General features: G+C 44.0%; 1 protein-coding gene across 1 annotated transcript in view; it reads left to right on the forward strand.

Moving 5' to 3' along the window:
- Positions 1–10,552: 10,552 nt before the first annotated feature.
- Positions 10,553–27,567, forward strand: part of FANK1 (fibronectin type III and ankyrin repeat domains 1) — a gene marked incomplete at both ends in the record, with an annotated part of 29,144 nt that continues 12,129 nt past the window's right edge. Inside the window, 4 exons of the mRNA XM_082672979.1 lie at positions 10,553–10,569; positions 11,058–11,173; positions 15,232–15,396; positions 22,805–22,984. Coding sequence (XP_082529105.1) covers positions 10,553–10,569; positions 11,058–11,173; positions 15,232–15,396; positions 22,805–22,984 — 478 coding nt within the window. The remainder of the gene's footprint in view (positions 10,570–11,057; positions 11,174–15,231; positions 15,397–22,804; positions 22,985–27,567) is intronic.

The following is a 27,567-nucleotide window of genomic DNA, read 5'->3' on the forward strand; positions in this document are numbered from 1 at the left end:
AAAAAGATTCACTTGTGCTCAAGCCGAGATCAAAGCCACACATTTGTCCCAGCTTGCCCTTCCCCCTCCCCTCCCCTTCCCCCTCCCCTCCCCTTCCCCCTCCCCATATCCTCAAGTCCATTCTCTGGTAGGTCTGTGTCTTTACTCCCGTCTTACCTCTAGGTTCTTCATGACATTTTTTTGCCTTAAATTCCATATATATGTGTTAGCATACGGTATTTGTCTTTCTCTTTCTGACTTACTTCACTCTGTATGACAGACTCTAGTGACAAAGCGAGAGACAGGCATGGACATACAGACACTACCAAATGTAAGGTAGATAGCTAGTGGGAAGCAGCCGCATAGCACAGGGAGTTCAGCTCGGTGCTTTGTGACCGCCTGGAGGGGTGGGATAGGGAGGGTGGGAGGGAGGGGAGACGCAAGAGGGAAGAGATATGGGAACATATGTATATGTATAACTGATTCACTTTGTTATAAAGCAGAAACTAACACACCATTGTAAAGCAATTATACTCCAATGAAGATGTAAAAAAAAAAAAGCTGCACGTTTGTAACTAGTGCAGAGAGGGGAAGTAAATCGATTTCCAAACCATTTCTTAGACATTGGAGGAGAGGCTTTTTGGAAGGAGAACTCTAACATACTAGCTGCCTTTGAATTTTGTTCGCTGAACGGGTTTACTTACTATTTACAGTGAAGGGTCTGACAGTGAATCTTGCCTGTTAAGACATGCTTAGAGGCAGGAAACAGGTGAATATGAAAGCAGTCCCATAGTAGAAGCGGGGATTTCTCATTCAGGACTTCATTCTGATAAATGCAAAGAACAGTGACCATTCTTTACAATTAATACTCGATTTATGATCCTGGTTCTTTGATTAGTGGCTGCGAAAGTACAATTTATTTTTCCGTGTACGCCCTGGTAAGCTATTTAGAATGAGTTTGGAGAAATTTATGGTTAAAAATTTGTTTTTATATGGTAAGTTATCCAGCGTTTCTGTTTGTTCTTTTTGTTGCAAACCATTGCTGTTGGAGAACCAGGGACATGGTTATAAGTTATAAAATAACCTCATTTGGGGCTTCCCTGGTGGAGCAGTGGTTGAGAGTCCGCCTGCTGATGCAGGGGACACGGGTTCGTGCCCCGGTCCGGGAAGATCCCACATGCCGCGGAGCAGCTGGGCCGGTGAGCCATGGCCGCTGAGCCTGCGCGTCCGGAGCCTGTGCTCCGCAGCGGGAGAGGCCACAACAGTGAGAGGCCCGCAAAAAAAAAAAACAAAAAACAAAAAAACCCCACCTCATTTGGAAGCACATAGTATGTGGCAAATATTATGTATTGACATATAATGAAAATTGCAGTGATTTCATTAATAAATTACAACTCTTAAAGATTCCTATTTATCAGCTATGTTGATAATGAGGGTTGAAGTTTTCTATGGAGGTCTTAATGTTAATTGGACCACTCTAGTCCTTTTAAAATTATCTGATTTATTTTTAGGTTTGGATTTGCATTCCGAGAAGGTTGCACTGCATGTTACTGTCAATGTTAAGTGGAATGATGTGTCCTTTTTCTTGCTGTAATGTTCTTCATAGCCCTTTCTGGGCTGCATCTTTGAGGCATCAGCTCAAATGTCTCTTGGCACCTTGGTCTTTTTTCTTTAGAGCAATGATCACAATTGTAGGAATTGTTTTGGGTTCTCGTGTCATACATTTGCATCAGCTGCAAGACCAGACTCGGTGAGAACTGGACCCGCCCGTCTTGTCCTCCCATACTCTCAGTACTAAGCAGGGTGTCTACCACATAGTAACATTCAAAAAAAGATATTGACAACCAAAGAACAGAGAATGGTTAGAAAAAGGGAGATTGATGGGAGAGGGAACAGAGAAGGAAAACAGCGGTTGAGAGAAATTTAAGACCATGACCCCTGATGTAATCACTCTTTAAACTGCAGAATGTGCTAAAAATCTGTAGGGTTTCAAAGATTTTTGTGTCAGTATGCTTTATTCCATTATATTTGTGTGAATAATAGAGGTCCATAACAATATAGTCGATTTATGTTACGAGCTGAATTGAGTTAGCTTTTATAGGGCTGCCTGGAAGGCAACTAACAAACATCAGAGTCAAGAGACAAAGCATCACATCCTATGGGGTGACCCATGTGAACTAGAAGATGGGCAACATGATGCTTTGAACTCATGAGACAAACACTGGAGGACCTCTCTTTGCTTATTGGAAGTTTCTATTTTTCACACCTACTGGTAAATAATATGCAGTCTAAGTATTGATAAGCATTGACAGCTGTAGAATAAAATATTCTAAGTTATATATTGTAAGTTAAGACACTAATCTTTCACGGTTGAATTATTTGCAACATATTTTAAGGAGTAATACAAAATCCCTTGAATATTTGAATAATGTCACATTGGCTTGGATCAAACATTAATTGAATGATTTTGGGGATAGAAAGTGAAGGGAAAAAAAAAAAAAAAAACAAAGAAAGTGAAGGGACCTCAGCTCGTCTCCTCAAGGAGCTTAGAGTCTAGTTGGATTGAATGTGTCATTGGAATGTAGAAAATATTCTAGACTTGAAACTCAAGGATTTCTGAAATTTAAACTGGACCACCTTTATATAACATTTTAAGGTAGTTTTGAAGAACAGGTTAACTGGATACCCATTTACTTGGGAGATGAGTAAAGACAGTAGGATATAAATACATCCATGCATGCAGTACCTTGTTCTGTTCTTTTATTAAATAGTTCAGGCATAACATATATAAAATAATATAATAAATATTCATGTGCCACCACCCGGCTTAAGAAACAATACGTTGCCAATAAAATTATTTTTCTGCCATTCCATTCCTTTCTCTCTCCCTCCTTTTGATATAGGTTTGTTTTCTCGAGCCTTAGGTAAATTGTATCATTCTGTACATATCGTTTCACAACTTGCTTTAGTGATTCAACCCCTCTCTGCCCCCGATTTATTAATGTAGATATATTTAATTGTAACTTTAATCTTAACTGCTATATAGTATTGCAGTGTATGATTTTATTCATAATTCATCCAATCCTCTCATGCCAGCCATTGAGCTGGTTTTCAATTTTTCCCAACTGCAAACTTGCCATGAGTATTCCTGTATATCAGCGACTGTAGCCGGGAGTGGAATTCCCACTTCCTGAACTTTACTTCACTTTGCCAAGTTGCTCTCCAAAGAGATTTCCCAACTTGTGCTTCCACTGGCAGTTTAGGAGTGTTGCCTCTGTTTCTGTTCTCTGACATTGGCAGATTTCAGTTTCTGTAAGTTTGATGACTGTGCAATCTCGCTGTTTGAATTGCATTGTTCTGATCATTGGTGAGATTGCATGTGCTGCATTGGTATTCTGCTTCTGCTGAGTGGCTTGGTCAGACCCTTCAGTGGTGGGGTTTTCTTAAGAATGTATGTATTCTGTAAAAAAAACAAAACAAAACGACCAAAAACACCCCAAAAATAACCCAATCAAAAAATGGGCAGGGGCCTCCCTGGTGGTGCAGTGGTTGAGAGTCCGCCTGCCGATGCAGGGGACACGGGTTCGTGCCCTGGTCCGGGGAAGATCTCCCATGCCGAGGAGCGGCTGGGCCCGTGAGCCATGGCCACTGAGCCTGAGCGTCCGGAGCCTGTGCTCTGCAACGGGGGAGGCCACAACAGTGAGAGGCCCGCGTACCGCAAAAAAAAAAACAAAAAAAACCTATGTATGCTAAGCAGATGTGTTGTGAAAAATGCCCTATCACCACTGTTAACACATCCTGCCATTTCTCACTATAAATTCATTTTAAACTTCAATGACATGCTCTGTGTCAAAAAGAAAATAATCAGCAATTTGATTTTGCTTGTCCGATTGTGGAAGATGTTGTCTCATGGGGATTCATTGTTGGTTTCCATCGAAGAGCTCTGAGGCTCCACACCACAAAGCCTGAGCCTGAGAGCACAGACTCTGCGTTAAGAGGCCTGGGCTGACAGCCCTGCTCCCCACTCGCGGGTTTTGAGGACCTGAACAAGCTGCTTTACCTCTTCGAGGCTTGGTCAGCTCCTCTCCCTTCCTCGTTGTGAGGTTTAGACACATCGTTGACCAGTACGGTGCCTGCTCTGAGCCAGCCTGCAGTAACCTGTAGTTATTATAATTAGACAAAAGAAATAGCTTGGAAGAACACTTCTTTGCCTATTACCTATTAAACTATAAAATTCCAAGCGGGGTTTCCATGTAGCAAAAAGTATAAAATAGGTGAACATTTTCAAAATTGTTACTACTGCCTTATATCTGTGAAGCCCTTATCCATGTCAATTCACTTTTCAGTATTTTTAAAATCACATTATTTTTTCTTTGCAGTAAATCTGACAGGGAGGGTGGGAAGGTATTATCCCCGTGTCCCTGATGAGGAAAATCTGTGGTGGAGTCAGGGCAAGAGGCAGTGTTTCCCGATTCTTTTACTCTAGGAGGTTTTGTATTTGTTTTTGGCTTGTTAGTTTAGTTTTTTTCGTTTGGTTTTTGATATCTGAAGTGACTTTTGCCCTTGAAGAGCTTATTAGCAAGGCTGGGAGAAGCAGCTTCCAGCAGTTTGCATTTTATCTTGTTTTCTCTTAAAAGATAAGGGTGCTTGGGAATAAAAACATGAGAGAATTTTCTAAGGAAACAAATGTTTTCAACAAATGATGTACTCTCTGCCCACAGGCTCTGCTAGACTCATCCCCCTCATCCTTCAAAACTCACTTAAGGGCACCTCACCCCCCAGATTAGATGAGGGGCCGTCTCTGCACCTGCCACCTCCCCTTTCCCAGTGGCACGTCTCTGGTTTGTATTTCGTGCCAGGGTTCCCTGCTGGTCCCTTAGCACCCTTCCCCCCTCCTTGGTGGTGCTTGGGCCCTTGGGATACAGAGTCAGTGTCCCACCAACGTGCTGAATGAATGGCTGAAAACTTACTCCTTGGAAATAAATGTGATGTAGAATATCTGCTTGACACCAAAATGGTCAATAAATTGAACCAGAGGGTAATTGAAATGTCTCATGTATGAAGCACCCACATTGACTTAATTCTTGGTTTACTTTTATCAGACTTGTTTTGGTTATATACAAACAAGCTCAGGGAGGAAGAATCTAGACTGCTAGTTTATCTTGGCTGAATTTTGTTTTCATTAAGAATAAGTGAAAATGCGTAATTCCATTTTTCTTATTCAATGCTATTACAACATTAAAATTTACCAAAAAATGAGCCATAATTCTACCACTCGAACTGTATTTCATTTTTCTAAATTTTTTTCAGTTCTTCTGTCCATATGCATCTGTAGATTTTATCATTATAATCAGTGTGCAAATTTGTATTCCTCCCTCAGCATATCAAACGTACTTACACTAGTATATATTCCATGTGGCTTTTTAGTGGCTAAATATTTCTGCATTTAAATGATGTACTACAGTGTATATAACAAATTCTATATTCTTAGACATTTATATTGTTTGCAGTTTTTATTGCTATCAATGATGCTAAAGTGATTCTCTTGGTTTTTATGTTATCATTTATGTATCTATGTACTTAAACACAGGCATGTAGTAGATTGCATGTAGAGAGCTTGAGGGCATGGTTCTGGAGTCATGTTGCCTGGGTTCAAATCCTTGTTCCGCTGATTCCTGGATGCCCTCCCTGGAAGGCTGTGTGACCTTCGTGTATCTATGGTCCATCTCTAAAATGGAGGAAATTCAAGTGCTTCCTAAGGTCGCTATGAAGATTAAATGATAAAATATATGTAAATTGCTGAGGACACAGTCTGATACAAAGTGAAGGCTAATTAAAATTTAACTATTAAAACAGCACTATTTACAATAGGCAAGACATGGAAGCAACTTAAATGTCCATCAACAGATGAATGGATAAAGTTAATGTGGTACATATATACAATGGAATATTACTCAGCCATAAAAAATGAAATAATGTCATTTGCGGCAACATGGATGGACCTAGAGATTAGCATGTAAAATGAAGAAAGAAATATCTTATGATATTACTTATATGTAGAATCTAAGAAAAGGATACAAATGAACTTATTTATAAAACAGAAATGGACTCACAGACATAGAAAACAAATTTATGGTTACCAAAGGGGATAGTGGGGGAGAGGGAATAAATTAGGAGTTTGGGATTAAAATATACACACTACTGGGCTTCCCTGGTGGCGCAGTGGTTGAGAGTCCGCCTGCCGATGCTGCCGATGCAGGGGACACGGGTTTGTGCCCCGGTCCGGGAAGATTCCACATGTCGCGGAGCGGCTGGGCCCGTGAGCCATGGCCGCTGAGCCTGCGCATCCGGAACCTGTGCTCTGCAATGGGAGAGGCCACAACAATGAGAGGCCCGCATACCGCAAACAAAACAAAACAAAACAAAAAACACACTACTATATATAAAATAGATAAACAACAAGGACCTACTGTATAGCACAGAGACCTATACTCAGTATCTTGTAATAACCTATAAGGGAAAATAATCTAAAAAAGAATATATATATAATGGAATCAATTTGCTGTACACCTGAAGTTAACACAACACTGTAAATTAACTGTACTTCAATAAAAACTTTTAGCTATTAAATAATCCACGTTTAGGGGATTCACGATACTATTGTTTCTACTTTTTTATATGTTTGAAATTTTTTAATAAGTAAAAGTATACATAATAAAAACATTTTAGCTTTTAAGTTTATTTTTTGGTTTTGAATTATTTTCTTTGGACATGTTTCTAGGAGTGGGGTCACCAGGTGGGATATTTTCATAATCATTGTTTTGAATATGGCCAAATTGCTTTAGTAAAAGATTGTTTGATATATGGTGCTATCCACAAACTCTAAGCAAGCCAGTTTTATCACAATCTTAAACAGCATAAGATATTACCATTACATGTTTGTCATCCAATTTTATAAATAAAAATGACACCTCACAGTTATTTCCCCCCTTTTATTTTTTAAGTGTTTATTTTTGGCTGTGTTGGGTCTTCGTTGCTGCGCGGGCTTTCTCTAGTTGCGGTGAGTGGGGGCTACTCTGTTGCGGTGCGCAGGCTTCTCGTTGCAGTGGCTTCTCATTACAGAGCACGGGCTCTAGGTGCATGGGCTTCAGTAGTTGTGGCACACGGGCTCAGTAGTTGTGGCTCGTGGGCTCTAGAGTGCAGGCTTCAGTAGTTGTGGCGCACGGGCTTAGTTGCTCTGCGGCATGTGGGATCTTCCCGGACCAGGGATTGAACCCGTTTCCCCTGCATTGGCAGGCGGATTCTTAACCACTGTGCCACTAGAGAAGTCCTCCCCCCTTTTAAAGTTAATAGAAACTTCAAGCATTTTCTTAATTGTGGTTACTGGTAGTTATCATTTATAAATTTTAAAATTATTTACTTCTGTCCTTGGTCCTTTCATCTATAAGGGTTTTATAGGATTCATTTTATGACAGCAGTATAATAGTTTGGTGGAATGAAACTCATTTTAACTGTCATATTTCATTTTTAAGTGAAAGGAGAAACTGTCATCACTATGCAGGTATTGTGATATTTGATTGAAAAAGTCCTTCTTTAATATGTATTCACGGCAAACATATTTTTTGACACTTTTAATGATTATGATCTACACGTCTTATTTATCTGGAATATGTTCTTGATTTATGGCTGCTATAAATGCATGGTCAAGCTATGATGAATTGCACTGAGGTGGCTGCCACCACTGTTCTTTATATAGCGTTCCCTCAGTGTGCTGTCATCCTGATTGTGGACCATCTGCCACCAGAGGCCAGGCTGCAGATGTCCCTTGTCAATGAAATTTGACCTCAGTAAATTTGCATGTGTCTTTGGAAGGGCTGGGAATCTACCATTCTGCTTTTACGGTATTGCATGTTTATGATGAACATACTCATGTTTGCTTTCTCTCTTCATCAGTCCCTGCTTTTCATGATACTAATCAGAATTGCTAATTCCAATACAGATCATGATCACAAATTCTCTGTAGCTCTTAAAATGTGTTCAGCTGCCTATCATTAAGATACTGAGTAATGTTTTTACTCACCTTTTCAGTTTCCTCCTACGGGGCTGGCACATTTCTGTTACATTATTACAACCTACATATTTAAAATTTTAGAATAAGGCCTAATATTGTTCAGTGGTTTATTTAAACTTTATAGTTTTCTGTGTTTAAACCTATAATTTGTAAATGATAGCTTTTAAAAATGGATTTCTGGTGCACTGGAGAGCCACGTTTTATGCCATTTTCGTAACCATAGGGACTGAAAGGTGACAGTGTACAAAGCCCTCTATATTTCATTTTCATATTATTTGTTACTTGACAACTGGCAAGAGGGGCATAAAATTGTTTTGTCAGATTTGCACAAGAACTTTCTTACAAAAAGCTTTTATAGTACACAACACGTACGTAAATTCTCATATAATTGTCCTTTTAAGATCAGCCTGGTAGTTTTGTTGCTGTTTTTTCTTTTTTCATTTTTTTGGAAAACTTTTTTTTTAGTATATATCTATATTTATTTTATTTAGGAATAATTGACACCAGGTGTACAACATAATGATTCGACATTTTTATACATAGCAAAATGATCACCATGATAAGTCTAGGTAACATCCGTCACCATACAGTTATAAGCGTTTTTCCCTTTTTTTCTTGCGATGAGGACTTTTAAGATCTACTCTTAGCAGCTTTCAAATGTGCAATATTAACTATAGTCACCATGCTGTAGGTTACATCCCGGTGACAATTATTTTATAGCTGGAAGTTTGTAACTTTTGACCCCCTTCACCCATTATACATCCCGCCCGCCCCGCTCCCACCCACTCCCACCAGCCCCTGGCAACCACTGTCCTCTGTTGAAAAACTTTTTTTTTTAATTTATTTAAATTTTTGAATTTTATTTTATTTTTTTATACAGCAGGTTCTTATTAGTCATCCATTTTATACACATCAGTGTATACATGTCAACCCCAATCTCCCAATTCATGTGCCCCACCCCCCACCCCCGCTTTCCCCCTTGGTGTCCATACGTTTGTGCTCTACATCTGTGTCTCAATTTCTGCCCTGCAAACCAGTTCATCTGTACCATTTTTCTAGGTTCCACATATATGTGTTAATATATGATATTTGTTTCTCTCTTTCTGACTTAATTCACTCTGTATGACAGTCTCTAGATCCATCCACGTCTCAACAAATGAAATGAAATGAAAAACTTTTAAGGTTAAAACAATCTGCCATGATGGAAAGAGCCTATCAGTTGTTTAAAGTAAAGATGCGAAATTGAAAGTAAGACTCCCCCCCCCCTTTTTTGTCAGTAATCTTTAGAAAAGTTCAAATAAACTTTAAGCCTGAGTTTGACATAAGATTATGTGATTGGCTAAATGTGGTTATGAGACTTAAATAAGCAAAAGCACCTTTTAAAAGATCTGATACTTATAATCAGGAAAAAATAGAGTTCTAAAACTTTTATATAAATCTAAATTGTGTCTACGAATATGTGTTTGTGGGTATGTTGTATATATATTTTATAAAACTTATGAAAACAATTCCCAAAATAGCGTTTCTACTTAGATAAATATAAATACAAATGTGGATATAAACATCCTGGTTAAACAAAGAAATAGAAAAAAGGTGAGCTTTTGAGTTTTTCAAAATGTTGATTGTAGTCATTTTAGGAAAGATGTATTATTACTTGTCAAACAGCCAGTAGGTTCATCCCAGAGTAGAGTGAGTCAGGGCTGTCCTCCTAGATATACTTACCTCCTCTTGCAATTCTAGCTTCACGGTGAAACTTGAGGATGATAACATTTAAAATAGAGGAATTTGTTCATGTGCTGGTAGTAAACTCAATTTAGCATGCTTTCCTGATATAGTCCCTGTTCCTTGCCCTGGTACAAACACTCTTCTCAGATTATCAATGAGTTCTCTCTCTCATTGTTTTACCCACATTTGAGGACCTTTCCTCCTCTGCATTCCATGCTGAACATACAGAGGCACCTGTCTGACTTCCTACCCACTTCACAGTGTCAAGGTGAATGTGGCCAAATCTGTCTGCTTCTTGGCCTCCTGTGGTCCTCCTAGACCATCTTATCTTCCTTTTTATGGACCGAGTCCCTGAAGACAAGCAGCCTCCTGACCCCGGTGCCCTCGCTCCCTCGTCCTGCTCGGACGTCCCCACACTTCATTCATTCAAACAATCACCTGGCTTTCACTGTCTTCCCTTTCTCTCGTTAAGTTCTCTTGGTCATTTAAAAATATGCTTGGGGTTCAAGCGGGTTCACAGGTCAAACCTGATTTAAAATGAGTGGCTGGAGCAAATCTGGAGCTCTAACCAGTAGTAGATTTTTCACTCCACGTCTGCGTATGGCATCTCTGTTGCTCAGAGGCAGCCTGTGTTTTAACCCTGGTTCTGCCAGGTACTGCGCTGTGACCTTGGGCAAGTTACTTAAACTCTCTGTGTCTGAGATTTTTTATAATGGAGATGATAAAAATCCTTATAGAGTTGTACAGGAAATTAAATGAATGAATAAAGCATCCATGATGGCGCCTGTCAGAAAGTGAGTGCCACGTAACTTGTACTGTAGTCATTGCTGTTCTCCTCCCAGGAGTGGGCCTGTTACTTGTCATTTCTGTCAGCTCTCCTGGAGGCTCGGAGCTGACCCGGGACTTGTCGTTTCTGTCAGGGCCTCTCTTCCCTTGGCACAGTGATGTTTGCACTTTGGCTACTGACCTGTTCCTATGTTTATTTTAGAATCCATCCTAAAACTAACATCCTCAAATACGTGTATTAGCTGGTCATGACAAAAATACCAGAATTTTTATCAAAGAGAAAACACAAGCTGCAGTGTATGGGCACAATGCTGTAAGAGTTAAAACACACCCGTCAAATGACTCTAGGTTGGCTGAAAACCGAAACAAAACAAGTTTGCTTTCATCCCCTATTTTCTGGCCACCTAGAAAGCCAACAGCTCTCACCTGATGGGGACATTCACTCATGGGCTGACCCTCTGGGTCCTGTATGGCGTTAATAGTTTTCTGCCCAAAGCTGCTCTTGCCTAGCTGGAGAACTGCATCTTGATAAGCTGTGCTTCAAAGTAAAGAAGATGCAGATCATCATTGCTGGTCAGCGCACTGACCTTCGGGGTCTGGGCGAGTTAAGTGGTACAAAGTGGTGTCTCGGGGTCAGCCAAGTCCGTGCTGTGACGGCCGTACCTTCAGTCAGTTTTCATTCATGGGTGCTGAGCCTCGGAGAGGCTGTGGGTCTGAGAAGCTTGGATCACTCCTTAAAAGTGAGTAACAATAAATCAACTCTCTAGACACCACCGCTTTTCCGGTGTACCAGATCTGGAGGGGGTGACGACTAGCAGTGGGGGCTCTGACTCTGTCCTGAGCCTGCAGCTGGCAGTGGACCATCTGTGGCCAGTGCCAAGCTAACAGGTAAAGGTCTCAGGTTATGGGCCTGTATCAATGATTAGTAAAGAGCAAAAGGCATGAGAGACACGTGCATAACTGGGAATAGTATCTTTTTATTCCTCATGTAAATTTGCGGTGAACCATTTGGTTGGTCCCTTTGGAGATTTGGCATTCGTTTAGAATTTCTTACCTATCTTAATTTACAATGGGATTGTTAGTTTTCTCTTTTATAAAAGTGAAGTATAGTTGATTTACAATATCATGTTAGTTTCAGGTGTACAGCACAGCAATTCAGTTATACGTGTGTGTACATATAATATATATATAATATATAATATATATAATATATATAATATATATAATATATATAATATATAATATATAATATATGTAATATATATAATATATATAATATATATTATATATTATATAATATATATAATATATATATTATATATATTATATATATATTATATATATATTCTTCAGATTCACTTTCCTTATAGCTTATTACAAAATATTGGGTATAGTACCTTGTGCTATACAGTAGGTCCTTGTTGGTTCTCTATTTTATATACTGTATAGTAGTGTGTATATGTCAATCCGAGTTTTCTAAGCTAGATGTCTTTGATTGAGGGTAATCCATGACAGTCTACCAGTCCTGGTCTTTGAATGGTTTTAGGGGGCTCTGAAAGAGAAAGAACAGAGTTGCTCAGCGACAGTGTCATAATGTAAGGGTGTGAGTCACCCTTGTGTTCCCCAGCCAGAGTTGCTGGGACAAAATGAGATGAGCCATGTTGAAAGACCCATGTCTGACACGTGGTATGTGATCATTAATTCCTCTCCCCATGGCGTTAATTAGTACTTAGAACACTGAAATAGGTTTCACTAAGAAAACCAACAGCTCCATAAGAGCAATGTATAGCATTTATTTTTATAGTTATTTCTTAAAAATCAATATTGCAAACATACAAAAATAATTGAAAATCAGCATATACCCCAATGTACCACATAGGTTTCAAATGTTAAAATTTTGCCATAAATGCCTTAAATTCTCAATGGCATGAAACCTTACAAATATAGTGGTAAGTCACCTTCCCTACCTGAGCATACCTCATCCTTTCCCTGACTTTTGCGAGAGAACTCTATCCTGGCGGCGTGCATTCTCCCCATCAGTGTTTTTAACTTAGACTACATACCTATGTATTCATAAATAATATATAGTGTTGTATGTTCTATAAAAGTTTACGTAAGCAGTATAATAACGTAGTGCATCCTTTGAACCTGTGTTTTTCACATACTCATTTGAGGTTTGAGTGTAGAACTACTTCCTTTTAGCTGCTGTGTAGGATACCATTGCCTGAAATATTCCATAACTGATTTAGATACTTCATATATGTTATTTATTTATCACAAAACACTGTGAGGGGGCTTCCCTGGTGGCGCAGTGGTTGAGAGTCCGCCTGCCGATGCAGGGAACGCGGGTTCGTGCCCCGGTTCGGGAGGATCCCACGTGCCGCGGAGCGGCTGGGTCCGTGGGCCGTGGCCGCTGAGCCTGCGCGTCCGGAGCCTGTGCTCTGCAGTGGGAGGGGCCGCAGCAGTAAGAGGCCCGCGTACCGCAAAAAAAAAAAAAACAACAACAACAACACTGTGAGGTGTTTTCGACTGGGTTTCAGAGCATGTATTCAAACCCAGGTTTCTCCAATTCCATTAAGCCATGCTTTCAATAAATATCAACAAAATAAAGTTGGAAAGAATGGGCCAGCAGACTGCTAGTGTGTATCTCTGGGATCTGAACGTAAGGGAACTTGGTGATTATCTCTCCTCCTGGCCTGGGGCCGGCAAGCTCAGGGCAGCCTAGTCTGCACTGGGGCTGCACTGCAGGAGGGCCCAGGGTCGGTGGGAGTCAGCGGCAAATGTGGTAAAGCAATGACATTTAGAAAAAAATTGATTTACAATGTTGTGTTTCAAGTATACAGCCAAGTGATCCAGTTATACATATATAAATACGTACATATACCCTTTTTCAGATTTTTTCCACAGATATAGTTCCCTGTGCTATACAGTAGATCCTTGTTGTTCACCCATTTTATATATAGCAGTGTGTATCTGTTCATCCCAAACTCCCAATTTATTTCTCCTCCCCACCTCTACCCCCTTTGGTAACCATAAGTTTGTTTTCCACGTCTGAGTCTATTTCTGTTTTGTAAACAAGTTCACCTGTATCGTTTTTTTTAGATTCCACATAAAAGTGATATCATATGATACTTATCTTTGTCTGATTTTTTTCACTTAGTATGATAATCTCTAGTTCTATCCATGTTGCTGCATATAGCACTATTTCATTCTTTTTAATGGCTGAGTAATATTCCAGTGTGTGTGTGTGTGTGTGTGTGTGTGTGTGTGTGTGTGTGTGTGTGTATACACGCCACATCTTCTTTATCCATTCATCTGTCAATGGACATTTAGGTTGCTTCCATGTCTTGGCTATTGTGAATAGTGCTGCTGTGAACACTGGGTACATGTATCTTTTCTAATTAGCGTTCTCTCCAGATATCAATAACATTTTTGAGGCCTAAAAGACCCTGAGGGACAGAGAGAGGTTTTAAAAGAAGTGTTAAGTCATGGACCCAGCCCTCAAGGAATTTAAAATCTAGCAAGGGAGACAAAACTAACGCGAAACAGAACAACTGGATGCAGAACAGCTCGGTGTGTGCTGTGCCCCCTGCCATCTTTTACAGAAATGGGATATCCTGTATCCTGTATTTTTCCCCGCGTCTTGATTTCTCCCTCAACAATACCTTCTGGAAATCCTCTCAAGGTATCTAGCATAGAACTAATTTATTTTTAAAACCTGTGTAATATTCCCTGCTATGGACGTATCATCATTTATTTGACTATTCTCTTATTAATGGGTCATCTCCTATTCACTGTTAATGGCTAAAAAACTTTAATAGTTAATGTCCTTGTATATATGTCCCTGTGTGTTCAGATTTCGGCAGGAGAGTTTACCAAGAGTGGCATGATTGGAGAGGAGGGCATATGTATTTTTAATTTTAATTGATGCTGCCAGATTGCTTTCTAAAAAGGCTAGAATTCATATTTCCCCACCACCAATGTATGAGTGTCCTCTCCTGACACTGTCACTTCTAATAGTTACCTCTCTTTTTAAGTGTCTGACAGTATATAAAGTTATATCCAATTATCATCATTTTCTGCAGCCACTAGGGAATATAAATGCCTTTTTTGGACATTATGTTGGTTATTTTTGCTGTGCTGTCTACTGCTCGTCTTTTGCCTGGTTGATATTATTAGCCTTTGGGTTTTTCCTTGGTTAGTTTGTAAGAGCTGTTTATATAGAACAGATATCAACACTTTGTCATCTGTATTACAAATATTTGGACCAGCAATATCATTTGTCTATTGGCTTTGTTTACCAGCCAGATCACTGAAGGATGATAGCAGCAAACTGTGTTTCATCAGCTCAAAGAAAAATCTAATTAGTTCCATAAGTTAAGTAACCTTTTGGAAGGGTCCATGAGTGAAGTATGATGTCAATGGGTATGGTACAATCTGCTCGTTGACGAATGTGGTAACTCACTGCATCACCCAAATTTTCTATCACTCATGCTTTTCTGATGTTCTTCAAGCCACAGGGAGGAATACTCACATGTGTGCCTGACGTATAGGAAAACACAGTTTGATTTTCAACTAGCTCTAATGCACTCAGCTGATCTCTCTTCCTTATGGAAATAGAGTCCTGAAATACTGTATCTTTTTTAATTTTTAAATTTTTATCTTTTTAGAAATCACACCATCCTCAAAGCCTCATCCACCTGTTGTGGGCAAAGTGACTCATCACAGCATTGAATTATACTGGGATCTGGAGAAGAAAGTCAAGCGGCAGGGACCTCAGGAGCAGTGGTTCAGGTTTTCTATTGAAGAAGAAGACCCCAGAATGCACACTTATGGTATCATTTATACGTAGGTGCAATGTTGAACTGCTTAACACTTTGCTTTGATTTCTTGATTAGCTGGAATGGTTTCTATTGTCTCCAAGAAGACTCATTTTGAAATTGAAGGAATGAGTCAGCATCATTTGCATTCATTCTTTTCATGAGTGATGAATTTTGGAAAATAAGGGTGAGCAGTCACTCTGAAATTAAACCTCCTAGACCTTTGAGAGCCCCTTAGGCTTCTGAAATATTCTAATGGTATATTTAAAAAATCCAAAACGTAGAGACAGAATCAAAGCTGAGTTGGATGAAATCAGATGAGGTTCCCCTCAGGCTGTTCTGTTCACAGATGTGACAACCTCCCGGACCTGGAAGTTGTTCCCTTGTAACTCTTTCCAACCAACCTGCTACCTCTCTCAGCCTCCATCAGAACCTGTCTTTTTTGCCTTTTCCTTGAATGCACTTCCTTCTAGTTTCATACAGCTGGTTCCTTTACACCATGCACATTATTATATCAAACACTGGCCCCTCCTCAAAAGGCCACCTGAAGTAGCCGTTCTTCCACCCAGCTGTCCTCTCTGCCATGACCTTGTTTCATTTGCGTTGTGAAACCTAGCTCTGCCGGAGTCATTTTACTGTTTACTGTTCATTTGCTGTCTCCCTACCAGCATCTAAACTCCACGAGAAGCAGGTAAGATTCCTGCTTGCTTAAGGCTCTTTCTCCAGCTCCAAGACAGTGTCAGCACATAGGAGGCCCTCAAAATATTTGTTGTGTCAATAAATAAATGAATGCAACAGGAATAATCAAGAAGTCATTTTTTTTTCTTAGCCTTCACTTCAATCCTTATTTCTTCCTTTGACAGCTTTACTGCTTGCAAAATGACTTTGTGTTTTAGGAAGAAGACCAGAAATGAGTTGCAGATACGGTTTTATATTAAACTTTTAATTTTGACATAATTGTAGCTTCACATCTGGCTGTAAGAAATAATACAGAGAAATCCCATGTACCTTTTACCATTTTCCCCAGTGGTAACATTACGGAAAACTGTAGGGCAATATCACAGCCGGCATCCTGGCACTGCTGCAGTCAGGGGACAGTTGCAGCGCTTTGCTGGACTTTTCTCCAGGTGGCGTTGTGGTAAGGGTGCTGATGTGAGGGTACATACGCAGGCTTCGACTGTTACCTGAACCATGGTATCCCTGCGATTTGATGAACGATTCTTTGTACGTAGAAAAGAAAACATGCATTTACCTGAAATGTAGTTGCCACATGAAAATAATTCCTGGCCCGACTACTTGAAATATTATTTTAATCATGTCATGTCATGTGTTATTCTCTGGTAAGTAGTTTCCACCCAAAAGCATGAATGATGATATAACAAGTATATCTGTGGAGAGAGAAAAAGGTATTTTATTTACTGTGTTTCTCTTGCACCACAAACCATGCTTGGGCAGGTTAGGTGGGGCTGTCCTGGGTGCTCCGTTGTGTCTCCACTTCTCCTTTGCTGGGTGATCAGCCATGCCCACTGGCCTCCAGCCTGTGTGTCTCTGTGTTGTTATGTTTTCCCCAGAGGCCTGAGTGCTGTCTGGCCCGGGAACTCACCTGGACGGTTGCCTGGCATTGCAGAGCCAGCAGCGAGGCCTTCAGACCCCAACCCTAAGCGAGGTTGTGAGATGCTCACTTTCCCTCAGAGAATTAGCACAAACCTTGACACTAGGTGGCAGAGTTAGACTGTGTTAATCTTGACCTCTTTTCTCCATTATATCGCTTTTCCCTAGGTGTATCGTTAAAACTAGCAAATGCCTTTCTTTGAAAAAGCGATTATCTAGACTATCTGACCTTGGGATTGTGGATTTAAGAACTTCGTCTTGACTTGTCAGTTTCTGTTCATCTTCTCCAACAGCCAGTCTTGAATCAGTGCTGTTGTCTTTGACACGGGCTCTCCTCACAGCCAGTTATATCTAGTTTTCATGAGTTCTCCCTTTGCACATCCCTTCTATGCTTTCCCTCGTTAGATTGTGGCATTTCCCCTACTAGGACGCAAGTAGGATCTGTTTTCTGACTAGTCACTGCTGAATCCCCAGGTCCTACAAACGTCCAGCTTATTTGCTGATTGAATGAATTGGCCATTGCCCTCTCTCCCTTCCTTCTATCTTGCTAGTTTAATTTTCTTTTTAATCTTCCTTTTGTCAGATTGTCTTTGATGGGTTTCCATTGTTTGAAGAATGAAGGTCCAACTCCTTACACTAACATCTGATGCCCTTCACAGCTTGCCCACAACCTGCCTTTCTTGCTGTCTCTTATTTCTGGGCATAAACCTTCCCACGAAATCTGCTTTACCGTCCTTCGAGTATGCCTTGACTTCTCCTGCATGTGTGTTCAGCTGTTTTCTCTGTTCAGACAAATCTCCCCTGCTCCATCCTTTCTTCCACCCAAGTCAGATCTCTACCTCGACTGAGAAGCTCCCTTTACTATCCTATTATCTACCCCGCTGAATTCCTATGATAATTGGTACCCTCATCATGCATTTCATTCATTCTGTCAGCACCTACTATGTGCCACACACTGTTTTGGATCCCAGGGATACAGCACTGGACAGACAGACAAAAATGCCTCCCTCGTGATGAGGAAGACAAGCGATGAATAAGATGCAGAAGTAAAAATATAGTGTGTCAGGTGGTGGTTAAGTACCAAGTGGAAAGCAGAGGAGAGTAGTTGGGGGCTTGGAGTGGAGGTGAAGAAGGCTTCACTGAGAAGGTAATCTGTGTAAAGAAGCAAGTGAGGGGTATCTGGAGCCTCATGAGCCTCATGGAGGAACATTCCAGGCAGAAGGCACAGCAGGCAGAAACGTCTGGAGGCGGGATCGTGCCTGGCCTTCCAGAAACACTGAGGAGTGAAGTGAATGAGTAATGGGATGGGGCCAGCGCGGGGACGGGTCTTGGGGGCTGTCACTCTGTGCGGTGAGAAGCCACTGGACACTGATAAACTGGGGAGGGGTCTGGTGCATATGCTCCGTGAGGGTCACTCTGCCTGCTGAGTGGAGGACAGGCTGTGAGGAGGGAAGGTGGCCAGAGCAGGGAGGGCTAATTAGGAAGCTTCTGCAATAATTTAGGTGGGAGATAACAGAACAGTGTGAAAAGTGGTGAAATCAGGGCTTGTGAAGATAGATTTGAAGAATTTGCTGGTGCACCAGATATGGGATGTGAGAGAAAGGATAGTCAAGGGGCGTCAGTAGCATCTCAGGATCGGCCCCATTGGGCTGCAGGAAGCAGCAGCTCCGGAAGCTCAGTGGCTCCCAACGGCAGCCGTGTATTTCCCACACGGAACACCCGTGGTGGGTCGCCAGGCTGGTGGAGTGGCCTCTGCCTGAACGTGGCTACTCATGGTGCCAGCAGAGGCAGAGATTGGGGCTCCCCGTTTCTTGAAGCTTCCACCCGGAATGACACGCTGCACCTCTGTTTATACTTCATTGCTCAGAGCAAGTCCTGCCACGTCTGAGCTCCACAGCACAGGGATATAGAATCCTTGGGAGGGCACCAAGTACCTGTGAGCAAAATCCAGTCTTCCACAGGTGGCACCAAGGTTTTGCCCTGAGCAGCTCAAACCATGGAGACTCGGGATGCAACGGAAGCTCGTTTGGGGACGATCAGGCATCCAAGTGGAGACATCAAGGAGGCAGTTGGGGAAGAACCAGCCAGGGGAGAGTCTGGGCTGGAGAAATGGATTTCAGAGTCATCAGCAGGTGGCGGGATTGGAAAGCTGGGAGTGAAACATAGTGGGAGAAGAGAAGTCTGGGAACTGAGTCTCTGGGCATTTCAGTACTTACTTTGTTATGTTTCATGTTTGCTCAGCTCTTGCATCAGATATTTGCTTTGGCTGATAACAGAAATAATGGTATGCTTTACACTTTGATATATTTCCTCTACTGGAAATAGAACTTGGAAAAGTTCTAAGATTGCTTCATCCTTTGAGCTACCATGCCTGGGCCGTGTAAAGAAGTGCATCTCCAGACGTTCGATACACGGCTGCTCTGAGACATCCCTGTGTCTGTGCTGCAGTTGGTGTCACCCCTGTGTCTGCATTGTAGTCGTGGAGGACCCTAGTGGGCAGCTGTGTCTCTGGTCCTCTCCCTGGGGCCACTCTACTGATGCTGTGAGAGCCTCCAGCCTCCAATCACTGTGCCCAGTGGCATCTGTTTTCTCAGACGGTTCTGTAATTTATCTTTCCAGGGGTTATGAAGGTGCTGTTTGCTTCATGGTGATCTTATGACGTTTAGCACCATTGGATTTTATTGGGGGCCCTTTTAGTTTTATTTTGGTCTAAACCTATGTTAAGTCTTTGCCACCTGGCAATTAAATTCCATTGAGGTTTGAGCATTGTAGTCTCACTGAGCTCCTAAAGATCTTTTCAGATGCCACAAATTGAGGGCTCAGTTTCTATGATTCAAATAGCTATAGTTATGCACCTCTGCTCATGTAACAATAAAACCCACCCACTCACAAGATTACTTTGTCCAAGCTGATATATTTTAGTTTATTGTTGTTATTTTTTTTTTTTTTAGACCATATGCAGTTTTTCTGAACATTTGTCTTGGTTTCAGAGCCTTTTCTTTCATGGTAAATACATTTGTATCTAGTTTTAACACTTCTGTTTTTTCGGCTTCTTAAGGCTGTCGGTATCATTTCCTAATTGTCTTTATTATAGTTTCTTTGTTGTTGGTACATGATGTATCAGTTATCTACTGCTGTGTAACAAACTGTCCCAAACTTAGTGGTTTTGGTCAAAGTGTAAAATACACGCTTGCTCATGATCCTACAATTTGGGCAGTGTGGGGAGGGCAAGTCTCTGTTCCATGTGATCTTGGCTGGTGCAGCTCTTTTGGGGCTGAAGGATCCGAGTGGTGTCACTCATGTGTCTGATGCCTCTGCTGGGGCAGTGGGGACAGTGGGCGGCTGACCGGGCTCCTGTGTTTTCCTTCATTGTCTGGCATCTTCCAGTGACTCTCACCAGGCAACGTGTCCCTCCAGTGGGGAAGTTGAACATCTTTACATGCAATTGGCTTCCAAGGGAGCAAGAGCAGAAGCTGCCAGGAGTATTAGGGCTGGGCCCAGAATTGTATAGCATCCCTTGGCCACATCCCATCCTATTTAAGGGGAGAGGAATTTGACTCTTAACTGTGGGAAGAGTACGTGCAGCTGCAAGATGGGAGGGGTAGCTAAAGGCCACCTTGACTGACGTGGCTTCTTTAGGTGGAGAGAAATATGCTTCAAGGAAGGGTAGTCTCAGTGAAGAGGGCTGCGTCCACCCTTGAAGGGCAGGAGAACACAGGCGAAGGTCAGAAGGGCCTCAACGTCCCCCGCCTGCAACTTCTTCTTGGCTCGGTTAGAGCTCTGCCCAAGAAGTCATTTAGGTTTTGGTGCCTGGAGTAACTTGTGATGCAGAAAAGGGGGATCTCCGAGTATTCTGGACTTCATTTCAGCTTAAAATTTTACGTTTTGGATAATCGACAAAGGGAGAGAAACGCAAAGGGCAAAGGGTCTTTGGAAATCATTTCCTGTTTTCAAACATGGTCCTCCAGGTCTCTGAGCTGAGACTCCTCTCAGGAGCACAGATCCAGACCTGCCTGATCACCCGGCACTAGATTTTTCTGTCAGTTACCCTTTGCTCTCACCTAACCATTCATTCCCCTGGATTCCTTGTCCTTCCAGTCCACGTGGCTTTCTCAGACTGCCTGGGTCCTTCCTTCCCCTGCCTATCCTCCTGTCTGTTCTGGAAGTTGCTTGCCCCATGTCTCACTTTACATCAGAGGCCTCTCTGCTAAGGACATGCTTTGGGGCCCCCTCTCCCCTCGCTCACTCCTCACGGTAGAGGAATTGCTTGTCTGATGGGTGAGTTTGGGAGCTAGAAGGCCTTCTGGGTCGTCTTAAACTATCCTGAAGGGTTCTCCTCCCCCTGGAGCAATGGTGGGCTTGGCTGTCTATGCACTGGGCACTGTGCCTGCATCTTTGGGGAGACACTACTTTTCCAGTGGGTTTATCAGTAATGATGGCAACTCCAGCGCTGTCATTTCAGCCTGATGCAGCTGTCACGCCTCACTGTCCTGGACTGCCCCTGTTCTTGCACCCATCAGCAAGAGTTGACAGATGCATCTCGGCCCTGAACTGGTCCAGGGCTGCATCCCCAGCCCAGCCCAGCACCTCCCAGGTAGTGGGCACTAGATAGGTTTGGTGAGTTGCATGGAAAGGAATTGATGTGTACATATTTAGGTAGCACATCAATATTTTTGAAAGATTAGTTGTGAACCCCAACGTATGATTCTGGCCTCTGTACAAGTCTTCTGAGAATGAAGGGAACGTTATAGACAGAAAATGGGAAAAAAAGTGGTAAGCCTGGCCTCCAAGGGGCTGTGGAGAGTGTCCTGAAGGGAGGAGGGCAGGGCCTGGGCTGGGTGTGGAAGCAGGAAAGAAGAAAAGAGCTGGAGATAGCACATCCGCACTCCCTCTCCACCCACCCTGCACACATACAGATCAAGTCTTTGAGGTGTAAGGAGAGAAAGATTTAGATGAAGCCTTCGAAAAGAGATACGTGGAATTTAATCAGATGCTAATAAAGGTTTTCGGCAGCAAAGGGAGCTGAGATTTTGGGACTGTTGGGATAGACATACAACTCCTGGGACCTTTGGAGACCTGGTATCCTAGAAAGTGTGGCAAGTCAAAACCAGACCCCCAGGCCCTGCTTCGTGACCAGAGGGCCGGGGTCTCGGCGCCTTTACTGGGTCTCAGCGTCTCCTGAGCCGGCAGCACTGCCCGCCTGCGTTTCCTGGTGCTCGTTTTTCAGCTCCAAACGATCCAACTCAAATCTTTCTGCCTGCAGGTTTCCATCACAGCCTCTAATCAGTTTTCTGCTCTCCAAGTGTTCAGCACCTGCTTCCCACAAACGTTTTCCTAGGTGAACCTGACTGGGTGGCGTGATAGGAGAGTCATTTCTGTGCTGCCCACCTCCCCAGCTGCTCGGGGACTCCGACCAGTCACGCCCTCTCCCTGCAGTGGGATTTTGCCCGCAGTAGGTACACAGCGGCGCCCATCCACCCGAAGACCGCACTCAGCAGTCATGTATGTGCTACGTGGACTGCCGAGCTTAGCTTTCAATTGTGAAACTTTGCCGTATGAGGACAAAAAAAAATCATGGGTTAACGTGATCATTTCTCCAAAGTACAAAATCGCGAGCCAGCTGTGCGTCGCCCTGGGGGAGGGGGGCTGCGGCATCGAGGGCGCCTGCCGGGCAGGGGTGGACGCCTGTCCTGTCCTCCGTGCTCAAGAGTTCAGCCCAGGGTGAGAGACGGACAGCCACCAGGGTCAGCTGTGTACTGGGGGTAGACAGTGCTCAGAAATCCCTTCCACTCTCCCTTCTAATACCTTTCAGAGGACGCTGCCCCGATTACCTGGTGTCATCATCACGTGTGTCTCCTTCCGTCTAGGGGATATGCGACTAAGCATGTTGTGGAAGGTCTGGACCCACGGACGCTGTACAGGTTTCGACTGAAGGTCACCAGCCCCTCCGGAGAGCATGAGTACAGCCCGGTGGTCTCGGTATCTACGACCAGTGAGTATGCAGAACTCGAAACTCGTTTGTCTAAAGGCGACAAGCAACGTGAAGGTGAAGGTATTCTGCTTTGTGCTCGGCCTTGCCGGAAACAGAAACCGTTCCATTTCTAAGCACTGTGATAACATTGTTCACTGGCCGGGCCTGGCCGTCACATAAGGGAGGTTGAATTACGCTTGAACAAATGCAGGAGCTGTTTTTGAGCCAGCGCTTCCCTGGGAGGGCACGTTCAGGAAAAAAGGATGGAGTCACCTTTCTCAGGAAATGGGCCAGAAGGGTGCGGGCCGAGCAAGGGTTCCCACGCGGAGAAACAGGCTGCCCCCCGGGCGACCTCAGGTGAGAGGTCCACTCAGCGTTTCGTCCCTTTTGGACAGCTTCAGTGTATCCGTCAAGACTTGACACAGCAAGTGTCAAGTTGATCCCTGGGAACCTGTGGGTGAGGAACAGTGAACAGCGAACAGCGCTGCTTCTGTCCACAGGACGCGGGGAGGGGGCCCACACAGAGGTGGGGACAGAGGCCGCATCCTTTGCCCAGGGCAGATCTAAGGGTGCAAATACTTTCTGGAATCAGTATTTTTTTTTTTTTAAAGAATTTTTGTTTTTAATTAAGTTATTTTTGGCTGCGTTGGGTCTCTGTTGCTGCGCGTGGGCTTTCTCTAGTTGCGGCGAGTGGGGGCTACTCTTCCTTGTGGTGCACGGGCTTCTCATTGCGGTGGCTTCTCTTGTTGCGGAGCATGGGCTCTAGGCACGCAGGCTTCAGTAGTTGCAGCGCATGGGCTCAGTAGTTGTGGCTCGCGGGCTGTAGAGTGCAGGCTCAGTTGTAGCACATGCACTCAGTAGCTGTGGCTCGCGGGCTCTAGAGCGCAGGCTCAGTAGTTGTGGCGCACGGGCTTAGTTGCTCCGTGGCATGTGGGATCTTCCCGGCCCAGGGCTCGAACGCGTGTCCCCTGCATTGGCAGGCAGATTCTTAACCACCGCGCCACCAGGAAAGCCCCTGTGATTGGTATTTTAAAACATTCTGAAGGTGTGTGTGTATGAAGTGCTGTCTTTGAACTAGAATATTGTGAAGATTAAAACGGTCAGAAGTGTTTTTCACTTCTGAAAATACCCACCCACCGAAAATACAGGCAAATCTTTTTTTTTTTTTTTAAAGAAGACGTTGGGGTAGGAGTTTATTAATTAATTAATTTATTTTTGCTGTGTTGGGTCTTCGTCTCTGTGCGAGGGCTTTCTCTAGTTGCGGCAAGCGGGGGCCACTCTTCATCGCGGTGCGCGGGCCTCTCACTATGGCGGCCTCTCTTGTTGCGGGGCACAGGCTCCAGACACGCAGGCTCAGTAGTTGTGGCTCACGGGCCCAGTTGCTCCGCGGCATGTGGGATCTTCCCAGACCAGGGCTCGTACCCGTGTCCCCTGCATTGGCAGGCAGATTCTCAACCACTGCGCCACCAGGGAAGCCCCCAGACAAATCTCTTTTTGATTGCACAAAGGGAGTTAAACATTATTTAAAATTTTTGTGAGTTAAACGTTATTTTAAAATTTCAGTCAATGTAGCATTTGGCTTGTATACATATATATATATATATATATTTTTTTTCTGTGACTTTCAGTTGTGTCCTTTAGGCATTTACTGATGGACATTTTTGTGCAGATGAAAGGTAATTCAGATTTTGAGTTGGTTCATAACACTTTCCGTTGCAAACAAGGCATTAGGGGATTGGATCTCAGTTTAGCGAACTGAGAATTTAGTTAAAGCTGAGGGTGGTGATGCCATATACGCCCCCAAACAGTGCTCAGCTAGCCGTGGAGAAATGGAGTTTCAGAGGAGACTTTTGATGTGAAATGGTCGATTCCAGAGATGCAGGTCAGGAAAGAGGGCTTGGCCCCGAATCTGGTGAGGGTGAAAGCATTTGCTTTTCTATGGGAGATATTGAGCTCCTGGAGTTTTTAGGGGTAAGAAAAGAAGGCAGTGCCTTACTTCTTTGTGTGTTGAGGGAAGGCACAGAGAAGGGAGGAGAGGGGGCAGGAGAAAAGTGGGCAAAGGGAGCCCAGCGTGTGGAAAGAGGCTCTGGAGGGCAGCTCCTCTGGGCCGCCTTTGGGCTCCCTCCCGTTCCCCCCACCCCCAGCCACTGCTGCACTCCTCTGGCTCTGCCCCTGCATTCTGGGGTGCCCTCCCTCCCCACTGCTGGGCCTACCGCGCCCACTCCGGGGCAGAGCTCTGTTCCAGGCCATTCCTCGTGTGGCTTCCCCTCGTTTGCTCTGCACGCTGCTCCGCTCCCGCACAGGGCGCTGTCTCACCACCTCTAGTAACGCTCCTTTGCCTCTTATTTTACGTATTCGTTCATCTTCTTTGTCTTCCACCTACCGTGCATGCTCCTGAGGGGCCAGGGTGATGGGTCGGTCATGTCTAGTTATAGAAGATCCTTAAGAAACGGTTGGATGGATGGCGAACGAAAAGCCCCCAGTCAGTACTGGGAGGAGGAGGAGGTCTGATTGGCTCAGCTTGCCTTCCTGTCTCTTGGGAGATGATGGGTCTGGTTGTCACTGGCTGGGGAGAGGCCCCCTGAACCTGCCGGGTGAGGGTGAACTGGGCATAGAGCCAGTTGCGGTAGGCGGCCCCTAGGATCCTTCATACCACATCAAAGCCAGGGCAGGGGCTCCTGGGCCTTTGGCCAGAGGTCACATGGGGTCAGGGCAGCATCTGGAGCTCTTCTAGGAAGGCAGAGGCCGGCGCAGCGCTCGGTCTGTCAGCTGACGAGGGTGGTGCCTGCAGGCTAGGTGCGCCTTCTCCTTGCTTCTGAGAGGCAGCCGCGGAAAATTGGTCCAAGGCCTTTGTCACTGCAGCCCGTGGCTTCCGTGGCTCATCAGACAAGACCTCCTGCGGGGACGAGGGTGGGCCGGGGATGAGGCTCCTGGTGATACCCTGGGAGCCGAGTGTCAGGTCACAGCACACGTGCCTGCAGCCAGGATGCGCTCTCAACCTTAGGACGCTCTCCTGGGTGGGAAGGACCAGGTAACCCTCGCTTCTGCCTGCTGCTCCTCAGGCTGCTGCTCTTATCGTGTCCAAAGCAGACTCTCTTAAGGAGGCAGATCAGGCTAAACAAAGAATTAAAAATGTGTGCGTTCTATAAAACAAGTGAAAATGCTTCTGTGGGTTGATCATTTGCATTCGGCTAGAAAGTGCTTTAATGAATCACAAAAGCATGTACTTTGAATAAAGGATGCTCAGCCTTTTTTTTCCCCCCCCAGGTAAAGGACATGAGACTCTCGTTTAAATGAGGCAGCCTGCAATTTTAATCAGCTGGGCCCTTAAAAAGAAAGGAAAACAGCTGCTGCTTGTTAATTGGCAAATATTTTTTGCCAATGAGCTCATCATTTATTCACTGTTTTTAATAGAGACTTAAATTCCACCAAGGAAGGCATTATCACCACATTTTAATATCTGTCGGGACATGTGCAGCTAAATGACCCTCTTGCAGAGCGTGAGCAGTGGTTTCCCAAAGACCTCTCTGCCCTCGCCCCCCAACTCCTCGCCAGGCGTCCCCTCCTGTGGTCCTGCTCGATGACGGGCGTCCTCACCACGGGCAGCATCGGTTCAGTATTTGTAATAATTGTGACACCCTGGTAAACATTAGAAAAACAAACCCACAAAGGCAAAGCCTGCCTTTTCCATATTCCATTGCACTTATTGATAGCAGTCCCTTGGGCCAGGCCCACAGTGTCTTGAAGGATTCGGGGGCAGAGGACTGGAACATTGTGCTCACCCTGGAATGTCCCCTCTGTTCTTCATGACTCCCGCCTAAAGTGGGAGTAGAAAGAACTCTGCCCTGCACACAAGAGCCTCTGCGCTCTTCTGTTCTCTGTCAAATTCCTGTAACCTGTGAGGCTCTGTCGTGCCTCGGTTGATTCCTCTCTGGGCTGGCGGCCATCCTCAGTACCTCGTTGCCTTCCTGGCAGGGGTCTGAGAGGGTTAATGAGTTAATGCTGAGAAAGAGCTTTCATGCCCCAATGATAGTTATTGCTTCCCTTTGCTGGAACTCAGCAAGCAGGGAATGATGAACAATTATGTTGTTTTCCTTCTCTTCCGTGAGATGTCCCTTTGATCCCAGAATAAGTTGGGAGAGCGCTGATGACCCCTCGCAGAAACTGGAATAGGCAATACATTTATTGAAATGATACCATAATATCAAGATACCCTGGTCTCTGTTATGCACGGTCCTCAAGCTTCTAAGCACGAAATGAACTTATTCTGTTTTCTGATATTTGCACGCCGCAGAGCTCCCTGGGTAGGATGGGAAGTGCCCGTACCGGGAGAGCCATGCTGGGCAGGTAAGAGGGATGATGTGGACTGAGGTGGTCAGGGCGTAATGTGCTGGGTGCTGCGTGTGCTTTTAGAGCTTTCCCTCAAATCCCAAGAAGTTAGCACTTTTCCGAAGCTTTCTAAGCTTTAGGCCTCCCCTTGCACTTCGCACTTTGCAGGGGCTGGGGGTTCATGTGTGTGTATTTAAGATGTCTGCTTGTATACAAAATTTAGTAAGAGCGGAAGCATAGAACGGATTGGTCAGCTACCTCGACGTCTATTAAGC

The sequence above is a fragment of the Grampus griseus genome, assembly GCF_964374135.1.
Source record: "Grampus griseus genome assembly, chromosome: 16".
In the NCBI taxonomy this organism is placed as follows: domain Eukaryota; kingdom Metazoa; phylum Chordata; class Mammalia; order Artiodactyla; family Delphinidae; genus Grampus; species Grampus griseus.